This window comes from Topomyia yanbarensis, chromosome 2 (genome assembly GCF_030247195.1).
Source record: "Topomyia yanbarensis strain Yona2022 chromosome 2, ASM3024719v1, whole genome shotgun sequence".
Classification (NCBI taxonomy): Eukaryota; Metazoa; Arthropoda; class Insecta; order Diptera; family Culicidae; genus Topomyia; species Topomyia yanbarensis.
The window spans coordinates 267,507,191-267,523,888 of record NC_080671.1 but is presented as its reverse complement, the minus strand read 5'-3'; the positions used below and the strand labels follow the sequence as shown (position 1 = coordinate 267,523,888).

Sequence of the window (16,698 nt, the reverse complement as noted above, 5' to 3'; positions counted from 1 at the left end):
AGATATTTTTCGTAATGTCCAACAACGAATATATATTATTTTGTTTTGCTGTATTCCGATGGAAAAAAACGTTATGATCGTTTAAATGCGGATATAAAGACTAATACTACGTTCACACTACAGCGTTAAAACACGTTATAATAATAGACCTTTCTCGTCAAAAATTTTTATATGCTGGATCGTTTTATTTTTTATCCCCGATTCGTAATTGGATGAATTTCCAGTTGGGAATATTAAAATAAGGATGCCAGATCTACATATATATATATTAGTGAATCTGCACATTTTACAGTTTCGCTGCAGATTTTTTGCATATCACGATTATTTCACAGAACAAAGCCTGTACCAGCTAATTTTAACCAGTCTATAACGTTTTTGATCGTTTATAACATCGAAACACTACATTTCTACGTCAAATTTATTGAAAACTTTTGTGTCAGACTACAGACTTTTATATTTCCACTGCTAGCTATTGTATAAAGGGAACTGGCATCACTGATGCTAAAATAATTCATTCGTATACCTGTCAAAAACATTTTTCCCGTTTTCCCAGTAAAGTTCAGCCGGAAATGAACTGGAATTCTGGCTGGTTCCAGTTCGTATTCTGGCCCCAGTGACACAACCGATTCTAACTAGAACTGGAACCAGCTAGAATTCCAGTTCATTTCCGGCTGAACTTTACTGGATTTCGATGCACACAGAAAAAATATTGGCAAAAGTAAGTGTTCCGCTCTTAGCAAAAAACAACCAATACCTGCTGTTAAGTTGAAAGTAAAACTTTTATGCTAAACAAGAATAATAATCAAAAAAAAGTTTTACTTTTAAGCCTTTGAACTAAAAGTATGTATAGGATGTTTTTTCCTACGAACGATAAACTTATTTTGACCAACATTTTTTTCTCTGTGAGCTCTTTGAAAGAAAACCAAAACATCTTTTGGTTGTCAGATAACAAGTTTCTTCGTTGCCAGTAGCCGCAATGGAACGGAAATTTTGGTTTCTTGAGTTATGGTGAGCAGATTCAGTTCCAAGAACGGATAATAGATGAAATTCGAGGTAGGGAATTGGATCTGATCAAAAACAGTAATTTAACTTTATTTTCAAAGAATTATGCTAATTCGCTTCCTTTTTTTTACTTTTAGCATCATTATATACAATGAGCTGCTCGGATGATGCATTACATATCCCTGGTGGATATATAAGATTTATCGCAATAATAACTTCGAGAATATCTCTACCAATGATTTTTTGGGCCAACTGTGATGTGCAATCATAGTCCTCTAAAATAATATATATTCAGTATATAGTTGATATACCTACAACACGAAGGACTAATGTTCCCTCTGGACCTGAATGATCTACCGTTGCTTCACGAAATGTATCTTGTGATGGACGAACAAAAACCATATCTGGCTGCTTGGTTAAGTTATGCAGCCTCAGCAGAAACATCGATATTAATTTGATCCAATAACCTGTGACGTGACTCGCGGATGTTTTCTTTTTTCTGTTTATTTTATCCTTTGTCTCACATAACATCTCATTGTCTTACAATCGTATTCGCTAAGATCGTCCGAACCACTTCGCTTACGGTTAATTTTTTTTTTACTTGGATGAAAACAGGTTTTCGCTGAAAACCGGTTTTCGGCTAATTGATCACCAGGAACCTAAAAACTTTCAGCTGGTTTTCAGAGAAAACCCGTTTTCATCCAGTGAAGAAATTGGTCGTTAGTAAAACTTATTTATTAAGAAATGCATGAATGGTGTTTATATGCTAATCGAAAGCTTTATCCATTCCATAGACAAATATATAGTATATATTTTATTTTCGTGGTTTACTTTAGGTCCACATATACTAGAAAATGGAGTAATCGGTTCAAATGCTCGATTCACTCTTAAAAGTGTTTCACATTTTTACACAAGAAACACGGTTTGCACGGTCCGTTAGTCGTCTGTCACTGTAACGTAAAAAATAGTTGGTTGCAGTTTATGTAGGGACGTTAATGCACATCAATGGCAAGAAACATTTTGACGTACGAAACGTGTGAATGTGCGCATTATTGGATGTAGGGTTACTGTGCCCTAATTCATCTTAGCTCCTCTATTCATCCCACCCATTTGAATGCATTAGTTAGATCAATGTCTGCTATCTCTATTCAATGCAATAGATCAAATGGTAGGATAAATAAGGGTGCATTGTACTCGACTATTTGTTCCTCTCAAGCGCAAGTATTTTATATTTTTCAAACCAGATTTTTTATGTTACTGCTTCCTAGAAACGAAGCAAGGGTGCTGATACCTATTTTAACGCAATCCAATCACTGTAAGCCGAGTTCCAATAAAGTTAGTGTGGCATCCTGACTAATGAGATGAATAAGGGCTCGTCTACCCTATTCAGTGACGCAATGATGACGTTTTTTTCCGCTGTCGGAAGCTGATGTTTCTCATGAATCGTGCTTTTTTGCATTAAAGGTCTAACAGAGAATGGTACGAAAATTAAAAACGAAAAAAGGTTTTCTTTACACCATTTGCTAAATCTTCATGAAAATCAATCCGCAGTACTGCAGCCATACTCTGAATATGCTGATTGGTTTTCATGATGTTTTAGGGTGTTGTGTGGGTAAACTGCTTTTTTTGTTTTCGTTTAAGCCAGATTGGTTTTTGTTTAAAGAATCGTATCGTACAGTTTAGGGTAGTTAAGTAAAACCATTTGTATGAGTAGTAGTACAGTTGGGCATTTCTTAACGAGATTATTGAATAATTATTAAATTCAAAAATCTCGTTAAGAAATGCTAGAAAAACACAAGAAGGGCAAAGATGCTCGGCCTTAGGGGAGACACATTATTGATATTTTCTAAAACAGCTTGAACACGTCCAAACGTAAGTTTGTTCTCTAGTAGCGTAAACCAGACTTAGTTGTGCCGAGTGTTTATTTTTCGGGTATCCACTCGTACTCGTAAATATGTGCAAATGCAATGGTACCTACGATGTTCACACGATATTTTGCGATGTACACAGTTTGTATGGGTTTGCTTATGAGTTAGTTCGCAGGTGTGCTTGCGGTTGGCAGAGACCGGAATAAATAAAGCGAAAGCGGTGACACAATTCACTTATGGGATTTTCGATTGATGTACAGCGATGTAGTGGAGTGCACTGGTTTTGCACTTTCTAGCAGAAGTGTCAATGGAACATATCCAGTTTTCTTCACTTCTGCTAGAAAGTGCAAAAATGGTGCAGTTAAAATGCACTCTACTACACGGTGTCAATCAATCGAAAAACCTATTAGTAGAAATCAGGACAAATCAAGCTTCTTTTTCTTGCATTACCAGGACACTAGGAGAGTCAGTTAAAAACCAGGAATAAACTGGGTCCTAGGAAACTAGGACGTCTGTAATTACGATTTACACGATACGTCAGGCTTCCGTCACCGGTACAGCACGTCAACGGAACGTTAAAATTAGTTGTATGCAATTGAATATCAATAGAAAAGTGATAGAATTTCAATAATTCGAATTTTTGCATCTAGAAACGCATTCAACTTATCCCACTTGTCCTGAAGACATCGTGCCGTTCATATTCTGTTCCGTTGACGGAAGCTGATGTATCGTCTGAATCGGACTTTAACCTCTACTGACTCTAATCACAGCGCTAAAATTGACCTGCACTTCCGCTATAGGCATAAATGTCCCACGTGCTATGGGATTCCCTATAAACATGAGAAACTTATGCGTAGAGCGGCAGTGCAGTACCCATAGGAAATGACCGTCGTCACCAACACCGTTTTGTTTTACCAGAAATTGGCTCTGAGGGATTTCTTGCATTGGATGTGCGCTTCAGAACAGAGTTTAAAAAACCGAAATGTTCCTGCGAGTTTAACCCTTCTACTAGAACTCACAAAACCACATCACGAAACTGTCCCGATTACATATACTAATGTGGAGTTTCTACGGTATTCGGAAAGTAAATCGGTCACTTTTAACACAGCTGAGAGATTCCGATGAATCATACGAACGGCATTTTCCATTTGTTGCAAGAGCAGCGTACATGAATCAATATTTTGACTATTTTCAGATGCGCCGTCGATCAAATTGTGATTTCAAGATACAATCCGGATCGTGTGATTGGTTTGTAAGCATTTCATAACCTAAACAATTTTTAGCGGCGCTTGATTCCGCATCAACACGCAATAAGCGAATGGAAATTAGGAAAACATGAAATAAATAGGCTGTGTATCCGTGGTCCATGATAATTTAGATTTTTTTTTCGGATTTTCCAAAGATTTGTTAAAACTGAGGACCAAAAAAAGCCAACAAACAAAATTTGACAGCAAGAGATTAGTGGCCCTTATACGTTCAATACTTTTGTCAATACACGATATTGACGATACTGCGTCAGTCTCATTTGAAATACACTTCATCAATCCAATTTTTCTCATTGCACTGTCCATAATGTCTAGTATTGACATAAATTATGAATTCACTCGTTTTGTTGAGAACCATTAATGAATATTGTATCGCAATTCACCACTTCATTTACAGTGTTGCCGATAAATTTATGAGAAATATATCAAACAGTGCTGCCGAAACACATATTTGGTGTCCCACCATTCTTGATTTGGTGAAAAAGATATTCAACATTCTTGCAATTTTCAATTTTTGAAAAATCATAAAAAAATCAGGCAAGGTTTTAAAAATCTCTTTTTAGCAGATTTGTTTATAGAATTGTGAACTCTTTAAATACAAAATAAAAAAAAGTAGGGGTTAGGTCTGACAAGAAAGGTCTATTAGCAACAAGAAAAATGTCATCAAGATAGCGTTAAAACACGTTTTAACTCGTAGTGTGAACGTAGTATAAATCTTTGATTTTTCCAGAAGCATGAAATTGGTACATAATATAGAATATTTTAATCAGAACAAATATACGACCGAAACAAAACCAATATTTTGGCAACATTGGTCGAGTGGGGGTATGTCGTTTTCAACAGGGATTACTAAAATATAAGAAGAAGCCAGCTGGCGGATCCTATCCTAGATAGATACCACAACGGCATCTGCAAGCTGCCCTAGCGTGACGGAATTGATAAGACATTTGTCAATGCCATTCACTTAAAAATTGTAAAGAAGGGGGCTTAGACATGAGCCCTGGGGAAGGTCCACGTAGCTAATTCGTGATGTCGACAAATAACTTTGCGAAAAATACATATGTTTTTCAGAAAACAAGCCCCCTGAGTCAGTAAGAAAACTGATGCCATCTGCTCTTTGTTAGCATATGCCTTTTGAATTCCTATTAAGAGCAACGCAAGGCAATCGTTCGTCTCTTTGCCTTTACGAAAGCCAAATTGTGTATCTGACAGTAAGTTATTTGCTTCGGCCCAATTGTCGAGACAGAACAGGACCATTTTCTCGATTAACTTCCGAATAGAAGAGAGCATTTCAATCCGTCCATACAAGTTGTGATCGGAGGCTGTTCTTGTTTTTTTTTTTTGATGGCGTGGACCTTCACTTGCCTCCAGCCATGAGGGACAAGGTTACTCTTAAGAAACATACTAAATTAATTCAACAAACGTCTCTTGGCAGATTCTTTAACAAGTAAAATTTCATTATGTCTGGTCCTGGGGCTTTATTGTTACATTATCGTCCGCGGGGGGAAGCGGCGCGGTAGATCTTCTGTGCCGGGGCGGAATCCGTACAAACCTTCTTGGCGAAATCGAATATCCAACTCTCTCGTTAGTTCTGTTTCAGGTTCGGTTTCTCTCATTAATCTGTCAATGAACCAGCGACAGTAAGCGTTTGTTGGCTTTCATAAAAATTTTCATTGGCTCAGGTAACCCGCCATTCCGGTTAATCTTGTACGCCGGTGGCCTTCTTCGCGTATACGTTTCAACACTTTTTGTCCCACCACGGGTTGGGAGACCTTCCACGAGAGTTCGCGTTTGGTACACGTTTTCTGAGCTTGAATAGCGGTGTCGAAAATAAAGCCACCCAAGAAGCCGTACTCTTCCTCCGGAGGAAGGTCTTGCATGGACTCGAGTTTACCGGATGCAGGATGCTTAGCTCTTCCAATCACTATTTCGTTTGAGGTCAGACGAAATATTGATTGTACTCGTTGGCCTTAAGCCGTTAGCAATAGTGATTAAGATTGACAGAGGATCGCTGCCGTGTCGATCAGGAATTACCTTCCACATGCAATCTAACCGAGTCGAGCAGAGGGACAAGTCTAAGGAGCTTGGGCGCGCTGGGGGAGCAGGGATCCGTGTCATTTCACCGGTGTTCAAAATGGTCAATGGAGTTATCACAAAGTTTTTGGAGTGAGGTAGATTTCGATTATCATTATCATGAAAGCAATCCCATGCTATGCCGTGGGAGTTAAAATCAACTAAGTTCAGTGCGGGAAAGAGTTCTGTAATGTCGCAAGATCTTCAATGCCTGGTGTCGAGGGAAGGTTAATTCTATTGAAAAAATAGCACTTTTTGATCACCAAAAGTACTCTTCCGTAAGAGTGTTCTCGATCCAAGCAAATAAAATTAAAATCTATTTCTGAAGTACGTCATGTTTCGCATAATAAATTTTAAAAGGATCGAGTTTCGGGATAATGTTTTTTTAATGCTACTGTTAAACAGTGATCAAATCCATGACCTCGTTCGAATTAGCTATCGAAAGATACAATCGCTGAAAGGAGGAGCTATTTTGCAGTCAACTGTATTAAGAATGTTTTTATTGCAGTGAGAAAGCTTACCAGGATGCTTTTAAGAGGGTGTTCTGTAACAATACGGTCCACAGTGCTGGGAACTTCTTTTCTGAGCTCAGGTTTCGGAGACCAGGAGCTGTTTGCTTCGGTTTTGCACCAGTAAGTACTGTTATTTTGGAGGACATTGAAGAGACACCTTCTTACCATTACAACGAATCTTAGGAGAGGAAAAGTTCCTTCTTTTTCTATTGCTTCTAGGTGCAGCAGAAGATGTTCCCTCCTGGTGTTCATCAGAGTCACCATCGTCAGTAGACAAGCCAGTATAGATTTTTGTAGAGACTTGTGGCTTAGCTATTTAAAGCAGCATTTCTGCGAAAGATCCCTTAGAGCGTCCCTGAAGGGAACTCTTCAGTTTCTCTCCGCACTAGATCATCATGTCGGGAGATTATGTTGATTTCCCCCACTGTAAAGATACTTTTCGACACCCCTTCCCCAGAAGTCATCCACATGATTCTCATCGCATTTCCCACAACGAACCTTATTGCTACAATGGGAGGCTGTGTGTCCTGATTGTTTACAATTTTTGCATTTCATTACCCGTGGCACAAAAAGGCGAACAGGTACACGATCATTGTCAAAGAGGAGGTAGGTAGAGCAAAACCGACGAAGGTCACCCGATAAGAGTCTAAGTTGACGTATGACGTATTCCTGTCAGCTGCCACTGATGTTGAATGCAAACATCCTGTATCTTCCCTGACTGAAGCATGGGGTCTTTAACCCCTGATAAGGCCGAGAGTTTGGGGCTAATAATGAATGTTATATTAATGGAAACACGGTTCTTTCACTTAGTTTAGAATCTACGTTTATTTCGTAATAAAAACTGTTTTGAAAAAGGTGGCAATATAGTCAATCGCTTGGTAAACACATTTTATGAAACTCTATTTCTTAAGGATAGTATAGGAAGAAATCCAAACGAAAGCTTAAGCTAGCTACCGTTATGCCCGTTTTTATGTAACCATTTTTGTTATTGCTAGATTCACTGTTTTTACCTCCACCTCTGTTCAGGCCAGTGCTCAGGACATTTTCAAGGGGGTTGGTTTTATTCGTTTCTTACAAAAGAAGGGTATAGCAACCCTCAAACTTTGAAGATCTTTTCTCAGGTCTGGAGGCCCTATTCTTTTGTATCAATCGACTCAGCTCAACAAATTGGGACAATGTCTGTTATCGAGAAGGAATCTTGAACAGACAGCGCTGCCTGTGGCTCGTGGCAGTGCGGATTACTGCAGTGATTTGTAGTAAGCTTACCGACTAAATCTAAACCTCTTGTTCCTACCAGCCTTCAACTTACGCAGTCACCGTTAGGTATTACCTCAGTAGGGATTGTGTGTTTACTCTTTTTATATTGTGTTAATTGTTCGTAGATTTCCCATTGCTGTTGTTTTTGCTTGCTGTCCAACTTTCGCGGTATATCTAACTTGCTGATGTCTACTGTAAATATCGTCACCTGCCGAGACGCGAAACGATCCAGAGGTGCTGACCTTAATGACCGACATGTCTTTACAACTACCTTTCTTGGCGCTAATCGTTTCGAATTATCCTATTTAGCTGGTGCTGAGCGGTGTACTCTCACAGGAATAGGTATTTTTGCTTACCGATTCCCATTTTCGTAAACCATTTAGCTCTCAGGCACTAGGACAGACCACAGGCGGTGGTATTTTTTTGGATGATCTAATCTTGATTTCTCTCGACTTCGTTCGTTGTTTGTTTGTTGTTTTTCATCCATAGCTGATGTTGCAAGCTCAGAAAGAAGAGAAACATTTTAAAAGTAATTCAAAGCCTTCATTGGAATGGGTTTGAGACAACTATATTGCCACCTATTCAGATTCATTATATTTTGATCTTTGTAATTTTTGCAACTCAAGAACCGCGTTTTCGAATAAAAATTACTTGTTTTTACAAATTTTGATCACCAACTTATAGGGTGTAGAGTATTTTATTCAAAATCGAGTTAATTGTATTGTCCATGCAGGAAAAGAAAAGGTGACAATATAGTTGCCACTGTCTTATAAAGGGGTAAAACAGCTAACATGAGGACGACCGCGTCACATTCAACCCGATTAGAAAGTACATATACACTATACTCCTTTGCAAAAGCCCGTAGCCAGCAATATAATTTGCGTGCTTCAAATTATTTTCCTCCACCAGAAGCTTATCAGGGCTGATTGATGTTTATTGATTATTGATGTTTCTGTCACCGCCGAATATTGCTTCATCAGAACTCGAAAAATCTGTAATAGATCCAAACATTTCTTGTATTCGGTCCGGAAAAGTTTACAAATGGCCCGGTTGCGGAGGGTGGGTTCATTTTTAGTCGGGGAGGTGATTTTATTGCGACATCCATCTCGCCTTGAGGCAAACCATTATCAACGAAAGCCGTTTTTGCACGGCTTGTATTATAGTCATGAATGAGGAATATACAGTCGCGATTCACTGGTTGGCCCACAGCCTATGTCCAACTAACGAATTTGATTCGCTAGTTGGACCAACTGACAAATGTCAAAAACTCTCCAAAGAAGACGTTAGTAGTGTAAAAGATTAATAAATAGATTGTCAAAGCAAATTTGACATGAGATTTTGGCGTTCAGATGTTTTTCAGTTGGACAAAGGTCCAACGGCACGGCACGAAATATTATTTGTCATTCTGCCTGAGACTTGCGCGCTATTCATTCAACTTTCAGCCAAAATATCTTATGAAGGTTGCAATGATGTTCGGAAGGATTATTTGAAAACATCTATACCATAAAAAATCATATAGGATGAAATACTCCTGCTTATAACACTAAACTTTTGCACTCTCTTCCTTTTACTACGTGATGAAGCTACAATATGCAAATATTTGTATCACATATACTTATCTATACATCACACTTACTTTCACTTTGAACACACGTACATATTACATTTTCAATGATAAAGTGTAGCGAAAACTATTTTTTATTAAATTTTTTTTGAGGACCTCACAAAAATAGGTCTTGGCAAGAACCTTCCAAACAAGTATTCTAAACAAAAAATACAATTTTATTGGTTTTGTGACAACTCAGAAAAGGTATCTAAAGCTTCTGGTATCGGTTTTAATCATACTTCTCCTACAGGTTAAACCATTTAAAATTTTATTAGCCAGAAAATTACTATGAGATGTTGTTCCTCTGTCATAATAATAATTTTATAATGAGAGGTTGGTTAACTTGTTTGCAATATCAGCAATTCAATTTTCTTGATAAATTCAATTTTCTTGAATTTCAATATTCAGATAAATTAAATTTTCTTGAACGATATAGACACTGTGGGTATACAGAATAACTTTTGAACCAGAAGTCGTAGCCTATTACTTTTCTTGGAAAAGTTGTACACTGTACTAGTATATGCCGGAGCATTGTACATTTTTTAGAACACATAGGAAACTGTCTACACGAATTTAAATATGAAAATTTGTGCCACCCTAGTTAAAACTGACGAAACTACGGCATTTATCTTGAAATGTATGCAGTGAAAATGTAATCGTACACAGAGCATTCGCACGATTGATTTGTTTAGAAATATTTCCTAAATTATGAACGAAGGGTTTTGCATACAAAGATGAATAACTTTTATAACGTAGTTAATTTTATTGCGTGCAAAGGCGAAAAAGACGGGAGCGGACTTGGTGGGCACAATATCAGAACCACCACAACGAATTCTCTAGACTATAAATGGTATTGGTTTTAAATTTCAAAGCATAAACGTGATTGGTACACTTCAGCGAACCACCTGTTTTTTTCTTTTTTCCAATGCGGGGGGGGCATGTCATGTTTGTTATTAATCGACTTTTTTCTTCGCTCCAAAGAGCGTTGCAGTAGTTCTGTGTAAAAGTTTGAGCTTAGAGATGCAAAAGAGGCATGAGTTTTTTCGGGCTTCCGAGTTTTGTTTTTTTTTCATGAGCTGTATAAGTATAGTCAAACATGAAATTTCAGAAACAACTAACATACCGCGTAGTAGCACAGCCCCGGCTGGCTGGCTGGCTTGATTGCAGAGGGAAAGGAGCTATCTGACCAAGAACTTATTTCTCATAACAGTTCGATATGGCTTAAAGCCGCAGGCAAATTACTCTTACGTATGTGTTGGTGACCATACTGACATAAAAAGAAATTCGCGTTAAAATAATTTACCCAAGAGACTTGAACCGACAATCATTGTCTCACCGAAGACATCCCTTTACTAACTGAGCTAACGCGATACATAACAGTGTGATGGCAAAGTGGCATACATAAGTTTCGCTTGAGCGTGAACGATCTAAGCGCAGAGCTTCTGCTCGTGCATGCATGGGTATGGGACATTGCAAGATGACGTCGTATGAGTAAAAATGCTCGAAAAAATGACAGCTCAGCGAGCTTGTTTACATGGACTTCGAAATTTTTTTATTCCGATTCAGTGCAAGTGAGCGTGTCATATCTTCGAGCATTTTTACTCATATGACGTCAACTTGCAATGTCCCATACCCATGCCATGCACGGGCCGCAGCTCAATACGCTTGAATCATTCACGCTCAAGCGAAACTTATGTATGTCACTTTGCGAAGACACTGTCATGTATCGCTATAGCGCAGTTAGTAAGGGGTCTATGAATCGCTGTAACTCAAGTTTTAGTATTCCAATCTTAATGAAATTTTGAGAAAATTTTCCTCAGCGTATTTAGTTTGAGAATATCTAATTTACAAAAATTCGATTTTTTTCATCATGAGAAAAATGTGTAACCCCTTAAGGGAAAATTGAATAAAAACAAAACATAAAGCCGGTTTAACCACTCTAACTTCTCTAAACGGATTCTGTGAGAGTATATGAACAATATTAACTCATTGATAATGCCTGTTCTGCGTTATTGCTTAAGTAATAGGAGTTATTCTTAGCACCTACTATATATAGTAGGTTGGGCAATAATGGGTTAAAATGTTTGATACGTTGTCTTCATTTCTAGAGACAAAAAAAGTAACGCGGAAAAGCCGCCAACTTACCCCAGCCTCGGGGTAAGTTGGCGGTATGCATGGGGTAAGTTGGCGGACTGCCAGAAAATAGGCAATTCAATAGGAATACAATCACATAAGTGGTCCAAATGGAATGTGCCGATAGTCTTTTCAATAAAACTGTATAGTATTCGACATATCTCATTATATTTCGGATGCTTAAGTCTTTTCACGCATTATCGAAAATCCCGAACGATTACCTTAAATTACACAAAATATTTAAAATTAAGAAAATTTACAAATTATGCTCAAAAACACAATATCGTCCACAGCTACTACAAAACATAATGTTTCGCAACAAAAACACATTGGATAATGCGTTTCACATTACTTAAGGTACACAACGAGAGACAACGCTTTATGTCTAATAGAAACGGAGAAAAAGGGGTTCCGCCAACTTACCCCAACCGCCAACTAGCCCCGGGCTCCCCTATATTATTTGTTTCTGAAATTTTATGTTTGACATATAAGCTGATGAAAAAAATATTAACAAAACTCGGAGGAGCGAGAACTCATGCCTCTTTTTATCTCTAAACCCCAACCCTTACACAGAACTACTGCAACGCTCTAAGGAAGGAAGAAAACAGTTGTTTAGGGACGATTCATAAATTACGTAACGCTTTTAGGGGGGAGGGGGTACGACATGTTGTGACATAGGGGGAGGGAGAGTAAGCTAGATCGTTACGTAATATGTTTTCACCGAAGAAAAAAAAATCAATGAATAACATAATACAAGAGGGGGGGGGGGGGATGGAGACATTTGTGACAATTTGTTACATGGGGGGAGTCAATTTTAGGCAATTTTTACGTTACGTAATTTATGAATGGCCCTTATCCACAAGCATGACATGCCCGGCGCATGTGCACCGTATTGTCTAAAAGAAAAAAGAGAAGAAACAGGTGGTTCACTGAAGTGTTCCAATCACGTTTGTGCTTGGAAATTTAAAGCCAATGCCATTCTCAATGATAGGTAAGGGACCATTCATAAATTACGTAACGCAAAAATTGCCCAAAATTGACTCCTGCCTCCCCCCATGTAACAAGTTGTCATAAATTTCTCTATCCCCCTCTCCCCTATTACGTAACAAATTCCTCGAAAAAAAATTGTTACGTAACGATCTGGCTTACTCCCTCTCCCCCATATGTCACAACTTCTCGTACCCCCCTATACGCGTTACGTAATTTGTGAATGGTCCCTAATCACCAGATGGAACTTTCTAAATGGAGCCTAACTTTGCAGGGATGATTGCTTTCGACGATAGCATGTTTTTGTTACAGCTCAGCAAAACAAAAAAAAAGTAAAATGCTACAGGCTACCCAAAAAAAAATTTTGTTGTTAAAATTTCCAAAAATAGTTAAAATTTGTTTAATGAAGATTACCACTAAACACAAAATAGTTTTTTTTCCACCTTTTCATCGAATTTTCAACTTTGAGCTTCAATTTCCTTTAACAGAAAGCTACGATTATTCAAACAATGTGTGTTTATGAAAGGTGTGAGCGTTGGGAAGAAATACTAGTGCGGATGACAACAGACAATCATGTTTTAGTAGTTTTATTTAGATTTTTAAAGAGACCGCCTAGAGGCGGTGTTGGGAACTAGAGGGTTAATTTGATTAAAACCATAACATCCACCAGCAAAATCTAACATCCGGACGATTAACATTGCTGTCGTTTGTTTTGTTTTTTGTGACATTTGACGTACTAATGAAAGTTTCATTTGTCTTCAAATGCTGTACATAATCGTACCTGTCATAATAAAATGAAGAAAAAATTTATTTATGGAGAAAGTCGCAGGGGATCGGTTTTATTCGTAATTCCCCTAAAATTACTAGTCGTAACTCGGTGAACTTATGGCACTCAGAAGAAGTTCATGTATGTTATATTTCAACCAAGTGACTGTCTGTTGGTACGGTATGGTTCGAAAACGCGCTACGGAGTAAACAAATGGTTGGTGGTAATTGTCCGGTTCAAGCCCATTCCGCTACCTTCCTGTTTTTTTCTGGTTCTTTTTTTTCTGATTACGATATGATGTTCATATCGCGATGCTATATTTGAAAGATGCTTTTTGTTAGATATATTTGAACGACACGTTTTACTACATCAGATTCAATGAAAATTTACAGGGTTCTTTCAAATTGTTGTAAAATGACTGATGCAAATGGCCTTAATGTTCAGATGTTATCGTCATTAACAGCCAGATTTGAAGGGTATTAGTTTTGGCTCTTGATTTTTTTGCTGCCTGTAAGCGGAATCGATAGTATTAAATAATAAGGGAAAGTTCCCGGTTATGGCATAGCTGTTATTTCTTGCGTGTTGCACGCTTTATTGCATTTTTGACAAAGTTATATTCTAAGCTTTTAGGTTTATGATGGTATTACCAAATACAAATATGTTTTGTAAATTTGTATTTGGTATTACTATCATTATCGCTGGATGCTCCGTTCAAAAATTTTTGGGTTCAATCAAAATGCGCTCCAGGTCCGCAGACTCTGTCTTTCTGGTGTTTAATGACAGATATCGTCAAACTTACTCACCTGCAATATACTGTTCATGATCACATATTTGTCATATATTTGGGATTATTAATTTTTATGGAAATGATTTGTGATCATAGGCAGTAGAACTTGCTGCAGTTTGGCTGAATTTTATATTGAATACTCATTAGCTCTGAGATACTTACTATATCTGAAATTTTAAGCAGAATAATATTTTTTCGAAATTGCTTATTGTAAACTAAATTGTAAACTTTTGGTTGTTTAGTGAACATAAACAGTGTAGAGTTTTAAAATGTTATTTTTGTGCTCTGTATTAATAGCGTCTAAACCATTGGTTTTGCGGTTAGTTCGGAATATTTTCGTTATTTCCAAACGCGTTTTTTCGATTCCAAACAAATTCAAATAGAGACATACTCTATTCAGTAAAGTTGTAGCTAATTCTAATACCAACAAAGGAATTTGTTGAGAACACTTGTAAAGTCATGAAGAGGCTGATCATGGTATGTTGATGTCGAGATTCTATGTATGAATAAATGTTGGGTTAACCAAATCGGTTATAATATTGTCATGATTTAATCACTCTAGTGTAGTGAGCAGCGTAATGTTTTGTTTGATTAGAAGCACAAGTCAATATATTAATGTGATGTTATGTAATATATTTTTGCATTTGCGAAATTGTTTATTAATTACAAATACCTTCAAACTGATCTAATTGACTGACATTGTACTTTGACGAATCTAATTTTTCGAATTTGTCCAGTATTCTTTTTGTCAACTTCTAATTTTATCAGATTGTCATATCACAAAATAATTAGTCTACAGCATCGAAATAGCAGGTCTAGGTCGAATTTAATATTCCAAATAACAATTGGCTTATTAAATAGAATCAGTCAGTAAAAATGATTTTATGGAAACATGATTTTGTGAGGCTAAAAAAGTAACCTTTCTCCTAACGTTACTAGAGGCAAACACTGATTGTCTACCTTTTGAGATACTGCGCGCCATTTGTGGTATTCTGCAGAAACGGTTAGAGATACGATCAAACCGATTAAAAATTCACCCTTTAGGGTAACAAAATTGCCTATTCACCCTGAAAAAAAAATTAAATTAATTTTTTTTTGTTGGTCGTTATTGGGATTCAATCGCCCTCACCTTTATAATTTTAGCGCGAACATAGCGTTGCTGTCTCTAATATGTACCGTTCGAACCGTTCTGTCCCGCTCCAACGCCCCGTTACCCATACCATTAACTTATAGGGTAATAAGCTTATTTTCACCATGTTTCTATTTGCCATCTTTGTTCAACGCATTGGGCGACAATTGAGGCACTAAATCCGAATTTTCGTTGCGCTCAAACACGAGCATTTCAATGTTTTCAGGGCATTTGTGTTATTAGATTGATTCTAATCAACGAAGCAAAGCTCTTGATGCCAATTCATACGCATTCCATCGATTGTAGTCCGAGTAATTAATGAGTTAGTGAGGTACCTTCCTTAATAGGGTGAAAATAGGCAATTTACCCTTTGTAAAAGTAATGGTAGTGGGCCTTCTTGTAGATGGATATACTGGATATATTTTTCCTAGAATTCATTTTACATTCAATATGTTGAACACCCAGAATTGGAACTTAAAATAGCAACGAAAGACGTTGTAACAATGGGAAAAATTGACAAGGGCTCGAGAAAACATGAAAACCGAGTGACTGTCGATCGAGCCAGTAAGAGACAAAACTATTCTGAAAGAACAACATTGCTGCATTGCCTTACAAGTTGTAAGTTACAATATTACATCATCACAAAGTGTTAGGAAGTTGATAGAACTGCTGATCATCGGCAATTGTCGCGTCTTCGCGTTTGAATAACTAGATACTTCAATGGTTATGAAAGTTCCTAAACTTTCGTATTCTTTAGTTACTGTTACTATTCAGCTCTCCCTTGCCGAACACCTGAAATGAATGAATGATAAAATACTTTCATACTTTACTTGATGGGCTATATTGGGTCGATTTCGAAATGTATATATAGTTTAGTTAGTAACGTTATAGCAGATCAACTTAAAGGACGTGAGTTCAAATCTATGTTTTCTCTCGTTTTTTTATATTGCGATTTTTTTAAAAAGCTAAAATAGCTCAAGCCAGTTTACTATGCATCTCTCCTTTTTTAAGTGTTCATTACAGCAAATTAAGTTTTCAAGTGCCGCCCACGCATCATTGTGCAGTCTATTTTTTCTTTGGACGGTCTTAATCCTCAAAAAGGCAAGCTAAAAGAGTGGCTTCAACAAGCATTGCTCCTAAGACCCGGTGATATTAAGTCTTTTTTGGCTTTCTATCAGTGAGAGAATTGAAAGCCCGAAAAAGCTCCATCATTTCTGTTCATAATTACAAGTTTATTCAAATTCGAGGATAATTATTGTAACCAGTCGTGCCTCTGAGACCACTTGCCTTTCTGAAGGTTAAAGAATATTATT

General features: G+C 37.4%; 1 protein-coding gene across 10 annotated transcripts in view; it reads right to left on the bottom strand.

The window, feature by feature from the left end:
* The window catches only part of LOC131683134 (uncharacterized), a 1,279,861-nt gene that overhangs the window by 177,850 nt on the left and 1,085,313 nt on the right, over positions 1 to 16,698 (bottom strand). The window contains exon 10 of one of the 10 annotated variants that reach the window (XM_058964950.1): positions 13,468 to 16,177. The exons of the other annotated variants lie outside the window; for them this stretch is intronic. Coding sequence (XP_058820933.1) covers positions 16,156 to 16,177 — 22 coding nt within the window. The 3' untranslated portion in view covers positions 13,468 to 16,155. Of the gene's footprint in view, positions 1 to 13,467; positions 16,178 to 16,698 lie in introns of those variants that run through there. 10 annotated transcript variants of the gene reach the window in all.